Source organism: Neoarius graeffei, chromosome 10 (assembly GCF_027579695.1).
Source record: "Neoarius graeffei isolate fNeoGra1 chromosome 10, fNeoGra1.pri, whole genome shotgun sequence".
Lineage (NCBI taxonomy): Eukaryota > Metazoa > Chordata > Actinopteri > Siluriformes > Ariidae > Neoarius > Neoarius graeffei.
The window spans coordinates 82,575,912-82,594,272 of record NC_083578.1 but is presented as its reverse complement, the minus strand read 5'-3'; the positions used below and the strand labels follow the sequence as shown (position 1 = coordinate 82,594,272).

Genomic DNA, 18,361 nt, shown 5'->3' with positions numbered 1-18,361 from the left:
GTTTATACCAACCAAACTGGCACGATTCAAATATATGTACAGCTACAGTGAGGCCTCTCCATTTACATATAAAATTTGGGCTTCACTCCAGCCTCTAATAGATAGATTTCACTGACGTCACGGCATTCCGGGGAACGCCCCCCAGCCGCCATCTTGCGGGGCAAACAAAACGGACCATCGCCACTACCGGCTACGTTATCTCGGATTAATTTATGAAGTTATATAGTCAGTTTTCTAAAATAAAGATCAATGTCGGCAAAATCAAGCAAACAGAAGTATATAGATACATTAGACGACATCTCACAATGGTATGCAGCCAAACTGGCCTTGATTGGGGGAATTGACCCCTACGAAGTGGACAAAGATGCATTTTCAAGTGACTATGCAGGGCTGCCAAAGCCTGAAACTGACTTCATCAAACTTTTTTAAAGGCTGTCTGATATATACAACTTTATATATTCACAGCGCGCCTTTGGTCGGATGCCGCCTGAATCGCGCAGATCCGTTTTTTTTGGGGGGGGCGTTGGAGTGTCTGATTATAATTTCAAAGTAAATTCTGTATTAAAATTACTAAATAAACAAATCCGTTACAGTCCATGAAACAGGAAGTATAAGGATGAGAAAAAAACAGTTTAAATCGGGAAGCTGCGCACATTTGCGCAGTCCTGCACACTGCTCGGGCTGCGCAAATGTGCGCAGCTTTGCGATTTAAACTGTTTTTTTTCTCATCCTTATACTTCCTGTTTCATGGACTGTAATGGATTTGCTTATTTAGTAATTTTAAGACAGAATTTACTTTGAAATTATAATCAGACACTCCAACGCCCCCCCTAAAAATCGGATCTGCGCGATTCAGGCGGCATCCGCCAAAAGGCGCGCTGTTTGCATCCCAAACACAAATCAAATCATACAGAATAGACCTAAAATGTTTTTCAAAAATGACCCTTGCGTGAGTGAAGTGACAAGTTTCAAATAGAAACGTGACAAACGAGCGATATTAAGTGTACATTACAATGTAAACGTACACTCAGCGGTTCCAGTTAGGCATTCTCCAGAGATTGTTTACACGATGTTTTGGTTTCCAAAAACAAACTTAAACACAATTAATTGTTTATTTAAACAACTTACCACTTATAAAATGATCGGAGCAGACTTTGCTGTGTTTGGAAAGCTGATAATCCTTGCGGTTGATTCTCGCAAGCCATAGATTTCTCCTTTGTATGCTGAGTTTCTTTGTTTGCTCGCCTTCGTGCTCCCGTACAGTGGGAATTCCATAAAAGCTCCGCTTGACGTCATCATCTGACCTCTTACGACAGCCGTGAATACAACAGGTGTGCACCATTGCTAGCTTTAAATGACCTGCTTGGGTTCTTTTGAAGACTTTGTACTCGCGCGTTACAATGTGTGCTCAGTCACCCGTCCGGTAAGCTTGACCCGCAAGATGGCCGCCACTAGGGAATCCCCGACTCTGTGACATCATGTGAAAACTATCTATAAGAGAGACTTGATTCTAGACAGCCTATGCACAATCAAGCTAAAATAAACCTCTTTAGTTTGAGCTTGCTTAAGGTTATTTTAGCATGGAATTATTGAAAAGAGGTATTAAAACTCCCTTTAGCCTTTACTTCAACACAAAACTTGACTTACAATTGAACAGAGTCAAGAAGAGTCTTAAAACCACCAACAGGGAAGGAATTCGAATTTCCTGTTGATTTGAATGACGCTGCGTTTTTTATCATGCATTCGCCACGGGGACTCAACACGCCACGTCGCCCAAAACATGGCTCCCTTCATTCTTTCGATTACGTTCATTATGTCTTATATGAAATATAGTTAGTTTTTTTTTTTTTTTTTTCTTTTTTATCAGACATCTAATTTTTGGGTTTGTTTACCTGACATGTTTCGACGTACAACTTCCGTCTTCCTCAGAGTGTCACCGGATGTTAATTGGTGACGCATCTTTTATCAGCTGCTGTTTCTGAAGGCGTGGCCTTCCTGTCTGGTTTGACAGGTCGGTCACGCCTTCTACTGTCTGTTCGTCCCCTGCAAGATGTGACTCCAGGTATGGGAGAGCATGTATGCTCCCTCATCCCGGTTGATGGTCCTCGGGCTTCGCTTACGGATCTCTATGGCCTCCCTGATCCAGCGCTGATGTTTGTTATCTTCTGTGCGGATGACTCTGGCATTCCCCCAGTCCATAATGTGGTTTTCCCTTTTACAGTGATCTGTTATAGCTGACTTATAATTTTCCTGTTGTGCCTTTTCTTTTATTGTTCGGGTTTGTCTTGTAGCTGTCTCCTTTTCGCACTCTTTCTTATGTTCATGTTTTCTTGTGTTGAAACTCCTTCCTGTCTCCCCAATATAAGTTTTATTGCATAATTTACATGGAATCTCATATATGGTGTTGCATCTGTTGTCCGGATGTATTCTGTCTTTGGGATGCACCAGGATCTGACGGAGTGTTGTGTGTGGTTTGACAGGTGTGTTAACATTGTGTTTCCTCATTACTCTTTGAATGCGTTCAGTTATTCCCCTGATGTATGGTAATGTAACTACTCCCCTGTGTTCTTGTTTGTTGGTTTGTTTTTTCTCTTTCTTCTGTGTTTTGTTGTTCTTAACCTGTTCCGCCCCTTTGGATATTGCCCATTGTGGATATTGACATGCCTTCAGTGCGTGTTGTATATGTTGTTCCTCCTGTTCTTTGTCCTGTGGATCTGTAATTATTGCTGTGCGTTCATGTAATGTTCTAACTACGGATATTTTGTGCATTATAGGGTGTTCGGAAGTCCAGTTTAAATATTGGTCGGTATGTGTGGGTTTTCTGTGTACTTTTATTTTGATGTCCCCATCTTCTGTGTGTTGTATTTTTAAATCCAAAAATGCTATTGACTGCTCCGTTTCTTCTTCATGTGTGAATTTTATATTGCCAATATATAATAGACAATACCGGCAATATAAAATTCACACATGAAGAAGAAACGGAGCAGTCAATAGCATTTTTGGATTTAAAAATACAACACACAGAAGATGGGGACATCAAAATAAAAGTACACAGAAAACCCACACATACCGACCAATATTTAAACTGGACTTCCGAACACCCTATAATGCACAAAATATCCGTAGTTAGAACATTACATGAACGCACAGCAATAATTACAGATCCACAGGACAAAGAACAGGAGGAACAACATATACAACACGCACTGAAGGCATGTCAATATCCACAATGGGCAATATCCAAAGGGGCGGAACAGGTTAAGAACAACAAAACACAGAAGAAAGAGAAAAAACAAACCAACAAACAAGAACACAGGGGAGTAGTTACATTACCATACATCAGGGGAATAACTGAACGCATTCAAAGAGTAATGAGGAAACACAATGTTAACACACCTGTCAAACCACACACAACACTCCGTCAGATCCTGGTGCATCCCAAAGACAGAATACATCCGGACAACAGATGCAACACCATATATGAGATTCCATGTAAATTATGCAATAAAACTTATATTGGGGAGACAGGAAGGAGTTTCAACACAAGAAAACATGAACATAAGAAAGAGTGCGAAAAGGAGACAGCTACAAGACAAACCCGAACAATAAAAGAAAAGGCACAACAGGAAAATTATAAGTCAGCTATAACAGATCACTGTAAAAGGGAAAACCACATTATGGACTGGGGGAATGCCAGAGTCATCCGCACAGAAGATAACAAACATCAGCGCTGGATCAGGGAGGCCATAGAGATCCGTAAGCGAAGCCCGAGGACCATCAACCGGGATGAGGGAGCATACATGCTCTCCCATACCTGGAGTCACATCTTGCAGGGGACGAACAGACAGTAGAAGGCGTGACCGACCTGTCAAACCAGACAGGAAGGCCACGCCTTCAGAAACAGCAGCTGATAAAAGATGCGTCACCAATTAACATCCGGTGACACTCTGAGGAAGACGGAAGTTGTACGTCGAAACATGTCAGGTAAACAAACCCAAAAATTAGATGTCTGATAAAAAAGAAAAAAAAAAAAAACTAACTATGGCTCCCTTCAGTCGCTTGCCAGCTTAACAGCACTTTCACATTGGTGTTTTCTTACCGACCCCTGTATTACTGACACTGTCCGATGTTGTTGGGGCTCTGAGTGTGCCTCCCTCGTGGCTGTTTCAGCCCTTAAATCATCTTCAGTGCTTGAAGAAGCCCACCCAAAAAACTTCGTCAGCTTAGACTATGCCATTGTTCGGTTCACGCAGAGATAATTCCACCACCACGTCAGGCCGATTAAGACGTACTGCGATTGTTCAAAAGCTTGGCGCTCATTTGGTCGTTATACGGTATGCAGTCGATTTTTATTAGTCACAAGCACATGCTCATTGTTTACACTCTGGCTTCCTGCCATCTCTTCACTGGGATTGGATTTCAGCAAACGGAAGGATTCGTTGAAAGATTTCTATAAAAAGTTACTTATGATAACCATCAAGATGACATACATTTGTCACCGTAATGACTGCTAGTAATTTTCTGTCACCAATGAATTATGTTTGTCAGTGACGAACGCCAGCAGGAAGATGGTGTGAACAAAGGTGGACAAGTGCAGAAAAAGCTGCATGTGCCTATGTTTTGGAAATTTCTGTGGGATACGTTACAGAAAAGAAAGAAAGCACAGCTTTATTCATCACACACTTTTGTGAAATTTCCTCTCTGCATTGAACCCATCCGAAGCAGTGAACACACACATATCCAGAGCAGCGGGCAGCCATGCTAACAACACCCGGGGAGCAGTTGGGAGTTAGGTGCCTCACTCAAGGGCACCTCAGCCCAAGGCCGTCCCATATTTAACCTAACCGCATGTCTTTGGACTGTGGGGGAAACCGGAGCACCCGGAGGAAACCCACGCAGACACGGAGAACATGCAAATTCCACTCTCGCACTGCTGCTGGGTTCGAACCCGGAACCTTCTTGCTGTGAGGCGACTGCGCTAACCAGTACACCACTGTGCAGTCCTCTCAGTTAGCTCAAGCTAATTGAGAGGACTGACTTTTTTTTTTTTTTTTTTTAAGGAATGATAAATGCAGCAATAATTTTACACTAAGGACAGCATTTGATTCTTCTTCTACTAATCCTTCTGAAAACTTAGTAGTAGTAGTAATCCTTTGGTCAGCTACATTTTAAATTTGATTGAGCATACCCTGATGTGTGAGAAACTCTTGATGCATTTTGATTCTGTACACAGTGATGTGGGTTGTTTTTTAAATTCGTTTTTTAAAATGAGATGAGAACAGTGTGACAGCTTCTTGCTTTTGAACACGCTCAGTGTTGTATCTTAAAACTGGCTCCAGTGTAAACCACACCAAGTAAAAGCCCATAACGTTCCTATAGGAACAGGAATCTTTTGGGATGAAACCAACCTGGTATTTTTTCTTTGCCCTTTCACGAGCAGGACCACTTCATTTTTTGCATGTTCTGTGTATTCCTGGAGTACTATGGACCCTTTTCACGTGACGTCACGACAAACGCGGCCGCCATTTTGGACATGTACTACCAGTAGTTTACCACAGCCAACATTGAGGAACGGCAGCAAAGAAAGTGTTTATTTTCAGCAAGACTTCCATCATGCCACTATGTTGTTGTGCACCTGGATGTAGTAACCATCAACAAACAAGGCAAGGGTTATCATTTTATCGGATCCCGGTAGCTGCTGACCGACGGAGAAGATGGATAGCGGCATACCAACGCTTGTGTAGTGACCACTTTGTTGGAGGTAAGACGAATAAAATTAGCCAGAAAAGGCATTACATTGCTGTTAACTTTCCATTCTAGTTTACTGTAATTATGATCTGGCAGCTATTTACACCGGATCCAGTGTAAATAGCTGCCGGAGCCAACGTCCGAGGTTCCGGAGCGCGCTGGCTCCGGCCGGTCCGCGAGCGAGCGTGCTCCGGAATCTCGGACGTTGGCTCCGGCAGCTATTTACACTGGATCCGGTGTAAATAGCTGCCAGATCATAATTACAGTAAACTAGTAAATACAGTTTTCTGCATCTCGCTCCTTTTTCTTTTATGTTTGTCGCCTTCCTCGCATTCAAACCGATTTGAGCCGAAGTCCACTACATGTCCAAAATGCCGGTCGCGTTTACGAAGGTCACGTGACTGAAAAGGGTCTATACCTGGATATGGGCATGGTAAGAGCTTGCACAAGGCGTTCTTGTTGTTCAGCAGCTTCTTACTCCCAGTCACTTTCAAAGCAGCTCTGGGATTATCTTCGTACCTACTAAGCGAGCTGGCTTACTAAGTTTCTAACGTATACCTAGTGTACTTGATGATAATCAGCCTTATGAGATTTGTTTTGAGGTTGGAATGAAGATGCAGTTAAAATTTAGCAGGCTGTCCATGACTATCGAGTCTTGTTACAGATTGGAAATGAGACCGATTGAGCTCGACACTCAAATGGTGCTTCTCTTTTCCGAAAACAACTTCAGATGAACGACTTTGACCTTTCTAAGAATTCCCACCGTAATGAAGAACTTGGCAAAGGGCATCCAGTGCTTTTTAATATGAGGCCGTTGGCGTTTTGGAGCTGATGCAATCAAAAGATCATCTGAAAACCGGTATGACTGACGGGGACCAAGATATTAAGTATGTCTGCAATTAGCACAAGTCCTTTACTAAAAATAGTGAGAGAAGACAGGGTCCATGAGGCAGCCGTGTCCAGGATGTACTGACGAAGAGGTGTTGTAATATGAGGGTTAGAACCTGTTTTATTTAAACAGCTGACAAACTTAAGATTCGTTTTGTAAGAAGGAGCAGCCTTTTTGTCAAGTACACTCAAGCACAGCGAAATTTCCTTGTGAAAATTCCATCTGAAGCAGTGAACACACACACACACAAGTGAGCAATGAGCACGCACACACGTACCCAGAGCAGTGGGCAGCTATACTACAGCGTCCGAGGAGCAGTTGGGGGTTAAGGCCAATTTATGCTGACAACCCAGTCCTCGCAGATGGCGTCTGCGTAGCCCCCCCCCCCCCCCCCCCCCTTCGCAGACACTCTGCGCGCACCTCCCGAAAACTGTGACCACCGCAGAAGCCTCGCAGACAGTGTCGCAGACAAGAGGGCTCTGATTGGTCCACTCTACATCCGCTGTACACACACTTCTGCTTCCCTACTTTCCCTGTTTGGTTTGTTTTCACTACCGCCATTTTTAAAAACACGAGCGAAGATGGAGCAGCACGAAGAGCGGTCGATCGAGGAAGTGAGGAAGTACGTACATCTATACAATTCCAGTTCTCGTCATAAGTAACCGGAGGATAAACACTCCACTAACCACACCCACCAACTACTCCTAGCGACTTCGCGCCCCCTTGCGTTGTGGCGGTGAATAACATCGCGCACGCCTATTACTCCCCGCTCAACGATAAATTACAACTGTCTGCAAAAGCCTTGTCGCAGGAGCATGCAGAGGCCCTTAGCCTTGGGGCCCAAGGCTGCTTCTCGAATCTTTAGGCCATGGCTGCTCACTTTTTATGTCGCTGTAGAATTATACCGGGAGGGTGGAGCACAGAAGCACAGCAGGCCAGAACTGAGTTCTCAGTAACTCTATTTTAGCTTTTCAGCTTTTATCTTCACTCATATATATATATATATATATATATATATATATATATATATATATACACACACACACACACACACGCGTGTTCTGGTCAGGAGAGCTCCCTTCCTCTGCGCTCCCTCTCCTCTTATAGGGCGCGGTCACTGGGGAAGACACACAAACACAGGTTAACTCCCGTCAGGTGCAGTGATTCTGCCACTTACCTTCCCTGACTCCGCCCTCCCTTCACAGACCGACGCTTGACCACGCCCCCGCTGCCACAGTCGCCAAATCTGTAGATTTGAATAATCACCCCTGAGATGCTGTTTCAGCATCCTTCATCGAGGGACGTTGATGTACTGGAGTGTGGCTCGACCCAGGGAATCTTGATGTGTGTCATGTTGCGTAGACCGACTTTGAACAGAGTCGGATGCCTTTGGTTTAGCTACATGGCAGCTGAAGTGAAACTGGAGCTCGGGGATGTGGGAAGTTTTGATAAGGAATTAGAGAGAAGAGAAACTGATGCACATTCTCTCAGAAAATTGTCTTCAGGACAGAATATCCATGCCGAAAATGTTTTTAACCTCACCATCCTACAGTGATACAGGTGACAAGCATCACCTTCTTGCACAGCAATAAACTGTGAAACAAAAAACAAACTTGAACGTTAACGTTGCTCAGTAATGAAACTGAAGAATTATGATGAACATGTCTGTGAAAAATGGCATAAAATAATGACATGAAGCTTCAAGGAAAAAAAAGTCATGTCCGAGTTCTTTGTGAAGATCATATCGGCGTGGGGGGTGACTATGATCTAGGTTCAGAAAACTAAGATGGGGGATGCAAAATGTTTATTTTGCATTGTTACCTTTTTTTCCTCCATGGACTAGAATAACTCTTGATGTTTGTGAGCTCAAGTATAGACCCTTTTCACTCACGTGACCTTCGTAAGCGCGACCGCCATTTTGGACATGAAGAAATAACAGTTTATGGCACAGACCCTTTCGGTTCTCGCTCATCTAGCTGCTACAATGACTGCTTAGACTGCAACAATAATACCTAACACACATTTAAGTATCCGTCGTAAAGACGTGAAACTCGTCGAGTGACGAGTGTGTTCATTGATGAGCTAACACAACCTAAAAGTAGACATACCATCACACTGCCCTGGCGCTGTGTACAGTTTACCTTCTATGGTTTGTGCACTCACTATTTGCCATTACTTTCTCCAACCCAGTGTTCGAACTATGCTGATATTTTCGGGGGGTCCCTTTTTTTCCCTTGGGGGGGTGCTTGCGCTTGTCTCAGAGCGCGGATCTCCAAACACATGAGAAGCCTATCTTACGCACATATCACGCGGACTCCACACCTCCACACACGCATCGCGTCTGAAGTCATAACTCATCAGGGGAAATCGTGTCCGCATTGGCATGTTCAAAAAACAACCTCGCGTCAACAATGATACCACACGCAAGAAAAAAAACAGTCAGGCTACTCAACACATCTGATCCACAGCAGCACCAAAGCATCACTGGAAATCATGTCAACAACCAATCTTCCATTTCAACACGCGTCAACAAACAAATGGCACCACAAACATGAACGAATCGGTCAGGCTACCGATTCCAAACCCACAGCAGACGAATAATTAAATGCATCTTACCTTAAAGCAGAATCGACCACAAAGGAAGTCTGTTGGCACACTTCCTTCCTACTAGTTTGTGTCCCCAACCTGGCAGCAGCAGTCGTTGTCATATCGGTTTATTTTATCTTTGATATAAACACAACACTTAGGATATGCAAATGCTTCCCGTTACACACGATTGCTATGTCAATAAACAACATTTTGCCAATATTTTAGAGACCATCCATCTTCTCCGTCGGTCAGCATCTGTCGGGAGCCGATAAAATGATAAATCTTGCCTTGTGTGTTGATGGTTACTTCATCCAGGTGCACAACAATATAATGGCATGATGGAAGTCTTGCTGAAAGTAAAAACTTTCTTTGATGGCTATATTCCTTTCGATGCTTCGCCGTCGTTCCTCGTTGTTGGCTGTGGTAGACTACTGGTAGTTCATGTCCAAAATGGCGGCCGCGTTTGTCGTGACGTCACGTGAAAAGGGTCTATACAGAAGAGAATAGTTATTGCTGCTCTGTGATGGGGAATGAGCAGCCATTTGAGGGAAAATAAAGGTTGTGGCAGAACAACCTATATGAGAATTTCTATTTTTAAAAAAGGGGGAAAAAGTGGGTAATATAAATGAAATGGTGTGGGTGAAATGCATCTCCCAGATCAAAAAAAAAAAAAAGTGTGTATTTAAAAAAAAAAATGTTCTTGAAATAATAACGTTTTTTGTTCTGGTAGTTCCACACTGTAGATGGCGATATTGCACATTTTAGTACTTATCTGATATGATGCACCTCATGACCTTTTAATCTGTTCTGGAATTGCGTACTTTTGAATGTTTAATATTAAATATATGTCTGCTTTAAAAAAAAAGGCAGAAGGTTGAACAGTTTTTAGGAGTAGTGAATACAATGAAAAGCCAGCTGCTTCAGTGAAGGCCTTTTGATAAGGAAAGAATAAGATAACCACTATCTCTCGATGAACTTGACTTACTGCATTCTTGTACAGGGTTTGCGCAATTGCTTGCTCATGGAAAAGTTGTTTCCGCCAAGAGTTCAAAAAAGCTTTGCATATTTGGTCAGAAATGGATCTTGGGTAGCTTATTTGGGTTCTGCCATGCCATTGGGAACACCACTGAGTCTTGGTTAACAGCAGTACCACGCGGTAACTCTCAGCATTGAGTCGTGTTGCACCACATGGGGTCAGAGTTCATCATGCCGGTGTTGGACTTCATGAGGTCTAGAGCATGACAGTGTTCCATAAATAAGATGTTCAGCTCCTCTAATGAACACTTCAGTTTTGAGTTTGGTGAACGATTTCAAACTTATAAATCTTGAAATGAACACTTGTATGTGTGACTGGTTTTTAGAAGGGTGTGAGAATGTTTATCTGCTGGCAGTGCTGGGTGTTAACAACCTCGAGAGCTTGGCAGGTTGCGCTGTATGAAATGTCCTACCTCTCTCTCTCTCTCTCTCTCACACACACACATGGCAAGAAGAGGTGCTGCGGACAGACAGGTTGTGACTGATCTCCAGTCTGTCATTGCTCTGGCTATCATTAAGCAGCACCAGTTTTTTAAGAGCCGATTGGCAAGTGATCAGTGGTTTAGCAAATCTCCAGTTAAAATAGTCTAATAATTGGCTATTAATGACAGTCAATTAAAAGATCAGGCGACGCTTTTCCATTCTGTACTGTCCGCGATCTGAGAGTCTGTGCTCACTCAGTACGTTTACATGCACGTCCAAATCGAGCTGCTGTCGGTAATCGAGCAAAGGGTCCCAGCAGGGGTGCCAGAGAAATCCAATCCTACATGCACAAGTGAAATCGGGCTATTGTGCACCCGAGCCACACGTGGCGCTACACGCCCCATTGTGTTGGTACACTTCCGGTTGTCGTCATGAAGAAGAGCTATAATGTTGCCAGATACTGCTGACGTATTCCAGCCCAAAACATGTTCAAATCCGCTAAAATGCAGTTAAAACCCCCAATCTGGCAACACTGGCAGTTCCGTGTTCAAGCTGTTAGGCTTGCTCTAACAGACTGTATGGCTACAAACTGTCCTGCGCAGACCACTGTTTTGTAAGACAACTTATTTTGCACAATAATAGTTTTCTAAAGTCCATTTTTTTTGCTTACAAAAATATATATATTTTTTGCTTACAATTTAACTTGTGTCTTAATAAACACACACAAAGTTCAGTTGTTTTGTTTTTATTGACATTCTTCAGATGTTGGACATATATATATATATATATATATATATATATATATATATATATATATATATATGTATATCACACACACACACACACACACACACACACACAATTACTTGTTTATGTACACAATTCACAGCTATGCAACAGCTGTACAGATGTATTTGGTGATACAGTAAGTGAGCTAAATTTTAACAGTGCAAACAATGCCACAAAAAGAAAAGATTCATGCAGTTGTCATGCCGACCGAGGCTGTTGTGTTTCCCTTGTGGTCTCGTCACTTCCGGAAGGGGCAGTGCTGAAGTAAGTAGCTCGAATACGTAGCTCAATAGGGTTTACATGCACTAAGTAGCTCGGCAGAAATCGCATAAACTAGGTCGTGTAGCTCGATTCCGAGAAATCAAGTTCGGTTCAATTTCAGCTGAATTAAGGTGTATACATGGCATTTTGAACTTCGATTTCAGTCAAGCAACGGCAGAAATTCGATTCTCTCTATGTGCATGTAAACGCACTGACTGTCGCATTAGATTCTGTTTCTTGGCTGGTGGGATTAGAACTTGATATGGGGGTGTCGTCCTTTTTTTTTTCTTGTCTGGTATTGTAGACCTGTAAAACAATTATTTGAAGGGATTTAATTTATCACGGTCAAGGTCCCCCTCCCCTTTTCCTACTCTTTGAACATGGGTGATCAAGAAGCCACTATTGGAGCCTCTTGACTGTGACATGAAAGTGTGCCATTTTGTGCTTTTTGTTGCCTGGATTTGGGCTATTTATGGGCTTTTATCTTCTTGAAACATCAAAACCTACTTGCTACAGTGCTCCGTCTTTTCTGAGCACACAGTCCAACGCAGCCTGATTCAGTCCGAGGTGATTAATCAGTGCTCTGTTCTCTGTGACTAAAGGCTTCTAACTTTAAATGTGCAGGCTATGCCAAGCTACAGCGCCCTTTTAGGGTTGTTTTAATCATTAGATACTACAGTAGAAAGCAATCAGTGTTGGGCTCATATTGCTGATTATGAAGCAGAAGCTTTAATTTGGGAATAACCTGTATGAAGCGGACTCTACTGAGGTGTGTGTGTGTGTGTGTGTGCGCGCGCAGAAACTGAGGGATGCGGGAGTGGAGATCCCGGAGGCGGGAGGCAAGGCTAAGAGCAATGCAGAGGAGGACAGCGAGGCCCTGAAGGAGGAGGTCAGGAGGCTGAAGGATGAGCTCGAAGCCACCAAGAAAGGTATGAGTCAGCTTGATGAAACCCAACACTCAGGGCTGAGAGGAAAGAGTGACTCACGCACACATTGATGAAGAGGTGTGATGCAGATGAATTTAATGAAGGCAGGTGCTGTGTACACTGCAAAGACGGGCAGTGGCTGACCGTTTTTTGTTAAATGGCAAAACCATTATTGCAATCTAACATTCACTGAAACTACTGATTATACCTTTAAGTTACTGTTGTCAAAATTGTTGCTTAAAAATATAATTTGTGCATTGATTTAATAAACATGCCAGTTCCACCAAAAAGTTGTTAAGCAACAGAGAGAGGAGAGACTCTAAAGATGCAAATTAGAAACCCTTCCAAACTGCTTTATGGCTTGTTTTTTGTTTGTATATTGTGACCTGATTTTGGCTGTTGTTTTAGGACACGAGCATTTGTTTTTTGGGTCGTGCCCCCCATTCTTCCAAGGCTTAATGAGTAGACTATACCAGGGTTCCCTAATTAGTTTTTCCCAAGGGCCAAATTGTTAAGCATGCCAAACCAAGCACCAAAAAGTCCGTGGTTGAACACTCACCACCCAACAACGATGACAAACCTTCTGGCACACACACACCGCTTTGCATGTCTGACTCAAACCAAAAACGTTTTTATTTCTCATGCCTGTAATAACAAAAAAAAAAAAAAGTTGCTAGCTACAGCAAGTGGCACACAGCAGGAAAGGATTGAGTATATTGAGGCAAAGATAACGTTTCTACAAAGGCCTGACATGTCTGAAGACCAATAAATTACATTTAAAGTGCTGATGACACGAACATGACTCTATGCAATTTCTTAAATAAACTATACAACATGGCAAACATGTTAGATTTCTGTTATAATTACGTGAAAAGAAGCTGTTGTTACGCAAATATCCAACTTTTAATTGCACAGCGCAAGAAAACTGGGTCCGTGGCTCGCGGCCATGTTGTGACGTCAGCGGAAGAACACGCTGCGGTTCACTGGCTGTTCTACTCAATGGAAATGGCCCATGAAAACGCTGGTGAACTCTCTAGTGCTAGCTCTTCCTCTTCTGGGAGTCTAGAATTGTGTTGATCTCTTCCGAATAGAATCTATGATAGCCTACCCTCTTTACCCTTTGCCTCTCGTTGCTAGGCGGCAGTTACATGAAAGCCGCAAGCTTTCACAAGCAAATACATGACTGATATCACGCCGACTTTATGATTACATTTATGGTTATCATGTAGAATCTATAGCTCTACGTACCTTTATCTTATGTCATTTCATAACACACGTTCTGACAGGAGGACTGGTTTTGAACATATTTTGGGCTGGAAAACGTCAGCAGTATCTGGCAACAGATACTGCTGACGTTTTCCAGCCCAAAATATGTTCAAAACCCACCAAAATGCACTTGAAACCGCCCAACTGGGCAGGATTCCTCCCAATCTGGCAACACTGTAGGCACTGCTGATGGTAGCAGCACATGTTTGTGCTGAACTAAACACCCAAGAGATTCTTTTAAGCTGGGAAGGGTGTCAAAACAATCCAAATCGAAGTGTTCAGAGCACAGGACGGATGTTGGTGAGGGCTCCCACTTGTCACGAGTGCGCCTGACTTGCTTCACCCACTTCGCATGCAGCTCGGGATCCCTGGGAAACTTGAATAAACTTACCCCATCCTTGTGGGGTTTGGAGCAAAAGCTGGCAACACAACGCGAAGGCATAATAAATAAATATATATATATATATATATATATATATATATATATATATATATATAAAATGTATAATAATACTAATAATGACCAACTGAACACCTGTCGCATCAACAAACTGGTAAGTTAGGAGGAAGGTTCTTTCGCTGATGTCATATAGCTCCTCCTCCTCCGTCTCCTGGGTGCTGCAGCCCTGTCAAATTTGCCCAAATAGCCACGTTTTTTATCATAACTTGTAAAATAGGTGCCTTCGTGAATTAATATATGGATCATCGGGAATTACTTTTTATGTTATAAAACATCGCCAAAGATGTCAAAAACGTGTCATCAGCACTTTTTAATTCGATTGTGAAACTGTGCAAACATTTGCAAAATATCCAAACAGCTTTCCACACAAACCGACATATTGGGGGTCATATTATCACAATAACACCCCAACACTGACACTTTTTAAGAAAATATTTGCTTACCAAATAACATCAGGCTATCCATGCCAAATTGTATTGTTTGCTTTTCTTGTCAAATAATATTTATTTTAATTTCTCTTTGATGCTTGCTGTGGCTTAGTACTACTGCTGCTTTTTCTGCTGTTTGTTCTTTTTAATTAAGCTCAGTTGCATTTTAAATATGAAGTGTTCTACACTTGAAGTTATTAATGGTGGTGGTGGTGTTATACCACAGTAAGATTGACAGACGGACAAAAATAAATGCATGTTCTCTCACCAGTCAGTGAATTTGAGGGTAGTTTACATTAACTCTTTACCCCTTAAAGCAGTTGCTACAGCCACCCTTGTATATGTGTATACTGTTCACCCTTAGAACGCATTTACAAGAAAAAAAGTCGTCAAATGTCGTCATTATGTAGCATACACGCCGTCGTCATATGTCGTCATTATGGGATATACACGGGGTCATCATTAAAGTGCATATCACAGGTAAATTCAGGAGCAAGATCAATGTAATTCTCCTATTTTATATTAAGCTTTGGTCAAATATCTGTCACGTTTTTGCATTTTGTGCACATTTTTTTACCTTGTGCAATACCAGAAAAATTCAGTTGAAATCAAGCGAGTTGGTCCGTCTCTGAAAAAAACTTGGCGTTTGGATTTCCCGGGAAACATTGATTTTCGTGACGTCGCGTGCGGGACGCCTCCCTCTGAATCCTACGCCAGCGCTGGTTTGTTTGAGAAAACGACCTGGTGGTTTTCTGCAAATTTCTTCAACGTTATCGCGTAATGATTAAAATGGTTAACAGATGTATCATAGAAGGGTGTAGCAACACCAATCACGATGGGATTAGTACTCATCGTTTTCCAAAAGACCGGACAATGAGAGAGAAATGGGAGCGCTTGGTCTACACAGGCTGTGCACTGAAACTGTGCAAGCTCGCGCTTCCGCAGATAACGTCACGAATCTGGCTCCAGACTCCCTTGGGATTTTTCCAGACGTGTTTTATTTTATTTTTTCTGCTGTAGACAGATGGCCTTGTGCAAAATTACCCTTCTGGATGAGTGTGTAAAGGGACGTACTTTCATATAAAAAAAAAAAAAAAAATTGGTCCAGAATATGCACTTTAAGGGGTAAAGAGTTAAAACTGGCAGCATGCATAGCGTTGCCACTTTTCTGTTTGCTTTTCAGAGAGCTACAGTCTGCATGCGTATCAAACATGTCGGTCTAGCACTGGTGTGGTCCATTAAAAATAAAACACAACTGATCAGTCCAGTCAGATTTGAGCTGATGGATTTCCTGATCACCTTTTGAGCTTTTTCTTGCAGGCCATGATCTTCGTTTGTCTGTTGCTTACTGGAAATGACGTGTGGCTTTAGCTTGCTAGTCGAGGACTGTAGAGAGCGCACATGTCTTCTGATGTATATGGTGTGGGATGAGGTCAAAATAAAGTAGAGCAGTGCATGCTTTTTCACCTGTTGAATCCTTGGTTTAATTTGGAGTGCATTCTGGGAGGAATTTAAATGCAAGTCACTGTCTGGTTTCTAACAATGACGTGTTGTGTTGTCCCCATGTACAGGTTTTTGTTTCAGGTTTTCTGAAGATAATCTTGCTCGTGTTCTTGATGTGTTCATTTTTAACTGAATACCCAATATTTCTCGACATGGTGCTGATGTAGACAATGACTTGAGTTAACGATCTCATGAACATTCAGCCAGATAAAGGAATTAGGCTACGTTCACACTGCAGGCTGAAGTGACTCAAATCCGATCTTTTCGCCCATATGTGACCTGTATCCGATCTTTTATTGACAATATGAACGACACAGATCCGATTTTTTCAAATCCGACCCAGGCCGTTTGGATATGTGGTCCTAATTCCGATCCCTATCCGCTCTTTTCATATGCGACTTCAGTCTGAACCGCCAGGTCGCATTCATCCGACTTACACGTCATCAACAAGCCACAAACGTCACTATTCTGCGCTGAAGTAGGCGGCGGGTCTCTCAAAAAAAGGTTACAACAACATGGCGCATAATCACGGGCGCAGATAGAGGGGGGGACTCGTCCCACCCAGATTTAAATTCACCTCGTTCGGTCCCCCCCACTTATAGGGAGATAAAAACGTCTATGCTGTCTTTCTTTGCATAAGGCAAACCTCACGGAAAAATCAAAAGACTAATTACCATTCGGTTTATTGAGGTGCACGGCAGTGTATACATAGTTGCAACAACTCACATAAAACAAAACAAAGACTGATATTCGGTTGGTTGAGCTGCGCAGACTGCACAGGTTGCGAGCTCGAGCTTGGTTGCTATGGTAACCCACAAGAAGTTTGACAGGCATATCGGGGTTGGGGTTGGTTTGCTGGTAGCTTTGTCCCCCCCAGTTCAAAAAACGTATCTGCGCCCCTGCGCATGACATCAATGCGAGGGACGCTTCGGGCTGTGAAGGTTCTGAATCTTCTCAATGGAAGGACGCAGAGGTTAGGGAGCTGATTCAAGCTAGATTGGATGAGTCATACCGCAACCGGGCGGTTTTACTTCCGTAAACACTGGCCATGCTCACTGCGTGTGACGTCGTCGTATCCTGCAATGCGCATGCGGAACACTTTTAGGTCGCTTTTCGTTCATACTGAGGATCACATACAAGTCGCATATATTTGTTAATGTGAACGACCTCACAAAAAAATCGGAATTGAGCATTAAGCCTTGCAGTGTGAACGTAGCGTAAGTGTTTGTAGAAAATGATGCCCTGTTTCGAGTCTGGATTCAAATTGCTTTCTAAAGGTGTGATGCAGGATAGATTATGATAGGGCTGGGCGATTTTACGATTACGATGTTATTCACGATATAAAATCTCTACGATTAGAAATTAGACACGTACGATATGCCTACGATAAGCCTACGCCTTCAATAAAATTACTTCATCCGAAGTTTTGACAGACACGCGAATAGCCAATCATAACTAAACAGTACCGCACGTAACCAATCAGTTGGAAGAGAGCCATGTCAAGTTAGGTTGCGTGCACACACAAACGTGTAGCAGCAACGCACAGCATGGCTGTGGTGAAGTTTGCAGGAGCGCAGCATTTCTCCAACAAAGCGTGAAACAAAGTGATTATAAAAATGAGCGAGAAGCCAACTGACCGGAGTTCTGAACAGGAAAGTCAGAGCACTGCCCTGGAGGACATCGTTGAAAAGAAGGGCCAGAGATCTTCGGTTGTGTGGAGGTATTTTGGATATTTAAAATCGGACATACAACAAAGTGTTACACAAAACCTTAAACACACTGACGTACAGGATTGCACTTTTTTTCTCCTTGCAGCATAAGGTTTACATGTCAATATGTCTTATGTTTATTTGAAAGCTGCTAGAATTTGCACAAATGATTAACAATGGTATATAGTTTTTATTTTTCAGTTTCAGTTTATTCATTTGAATAAAAAGAACAAAAGAATGTGCATCCAGTTTGTTTTGGTTCTGTGAAACTTGAAGGCTTGTTAAGCTATTTTTGTTAATTAGGAAGGAACTACTAATTTGTAATGTTCATATTT

The 18,361-nt window shown here is 42.5% G+C and overlaps 1 protein-coding gene across 2 annotated transcripts in view; it reads left to right on the top strand.

The window, feature by feature from the left end:
- Positions 1-18,361, top strand: part of bcap31 (B cell receptor associated protein 31) — a 66,720-nt gene that overhangs the window by 24,639 nt on the left and 23,720 nt on the right. For both annotated transcript variants that reach the window (XM_060932409.1, XM_060932410.1), the window contains exon 6: positions 12,534-12,663. In XM_060932409.1, coding sequence (XP_060788392.1) covers positions 12,534-12,663 — 130 coding nt within the window. The remainder of the gene's footprint in view (positions 1-12,533; positions 12,664-18,361) is intronic.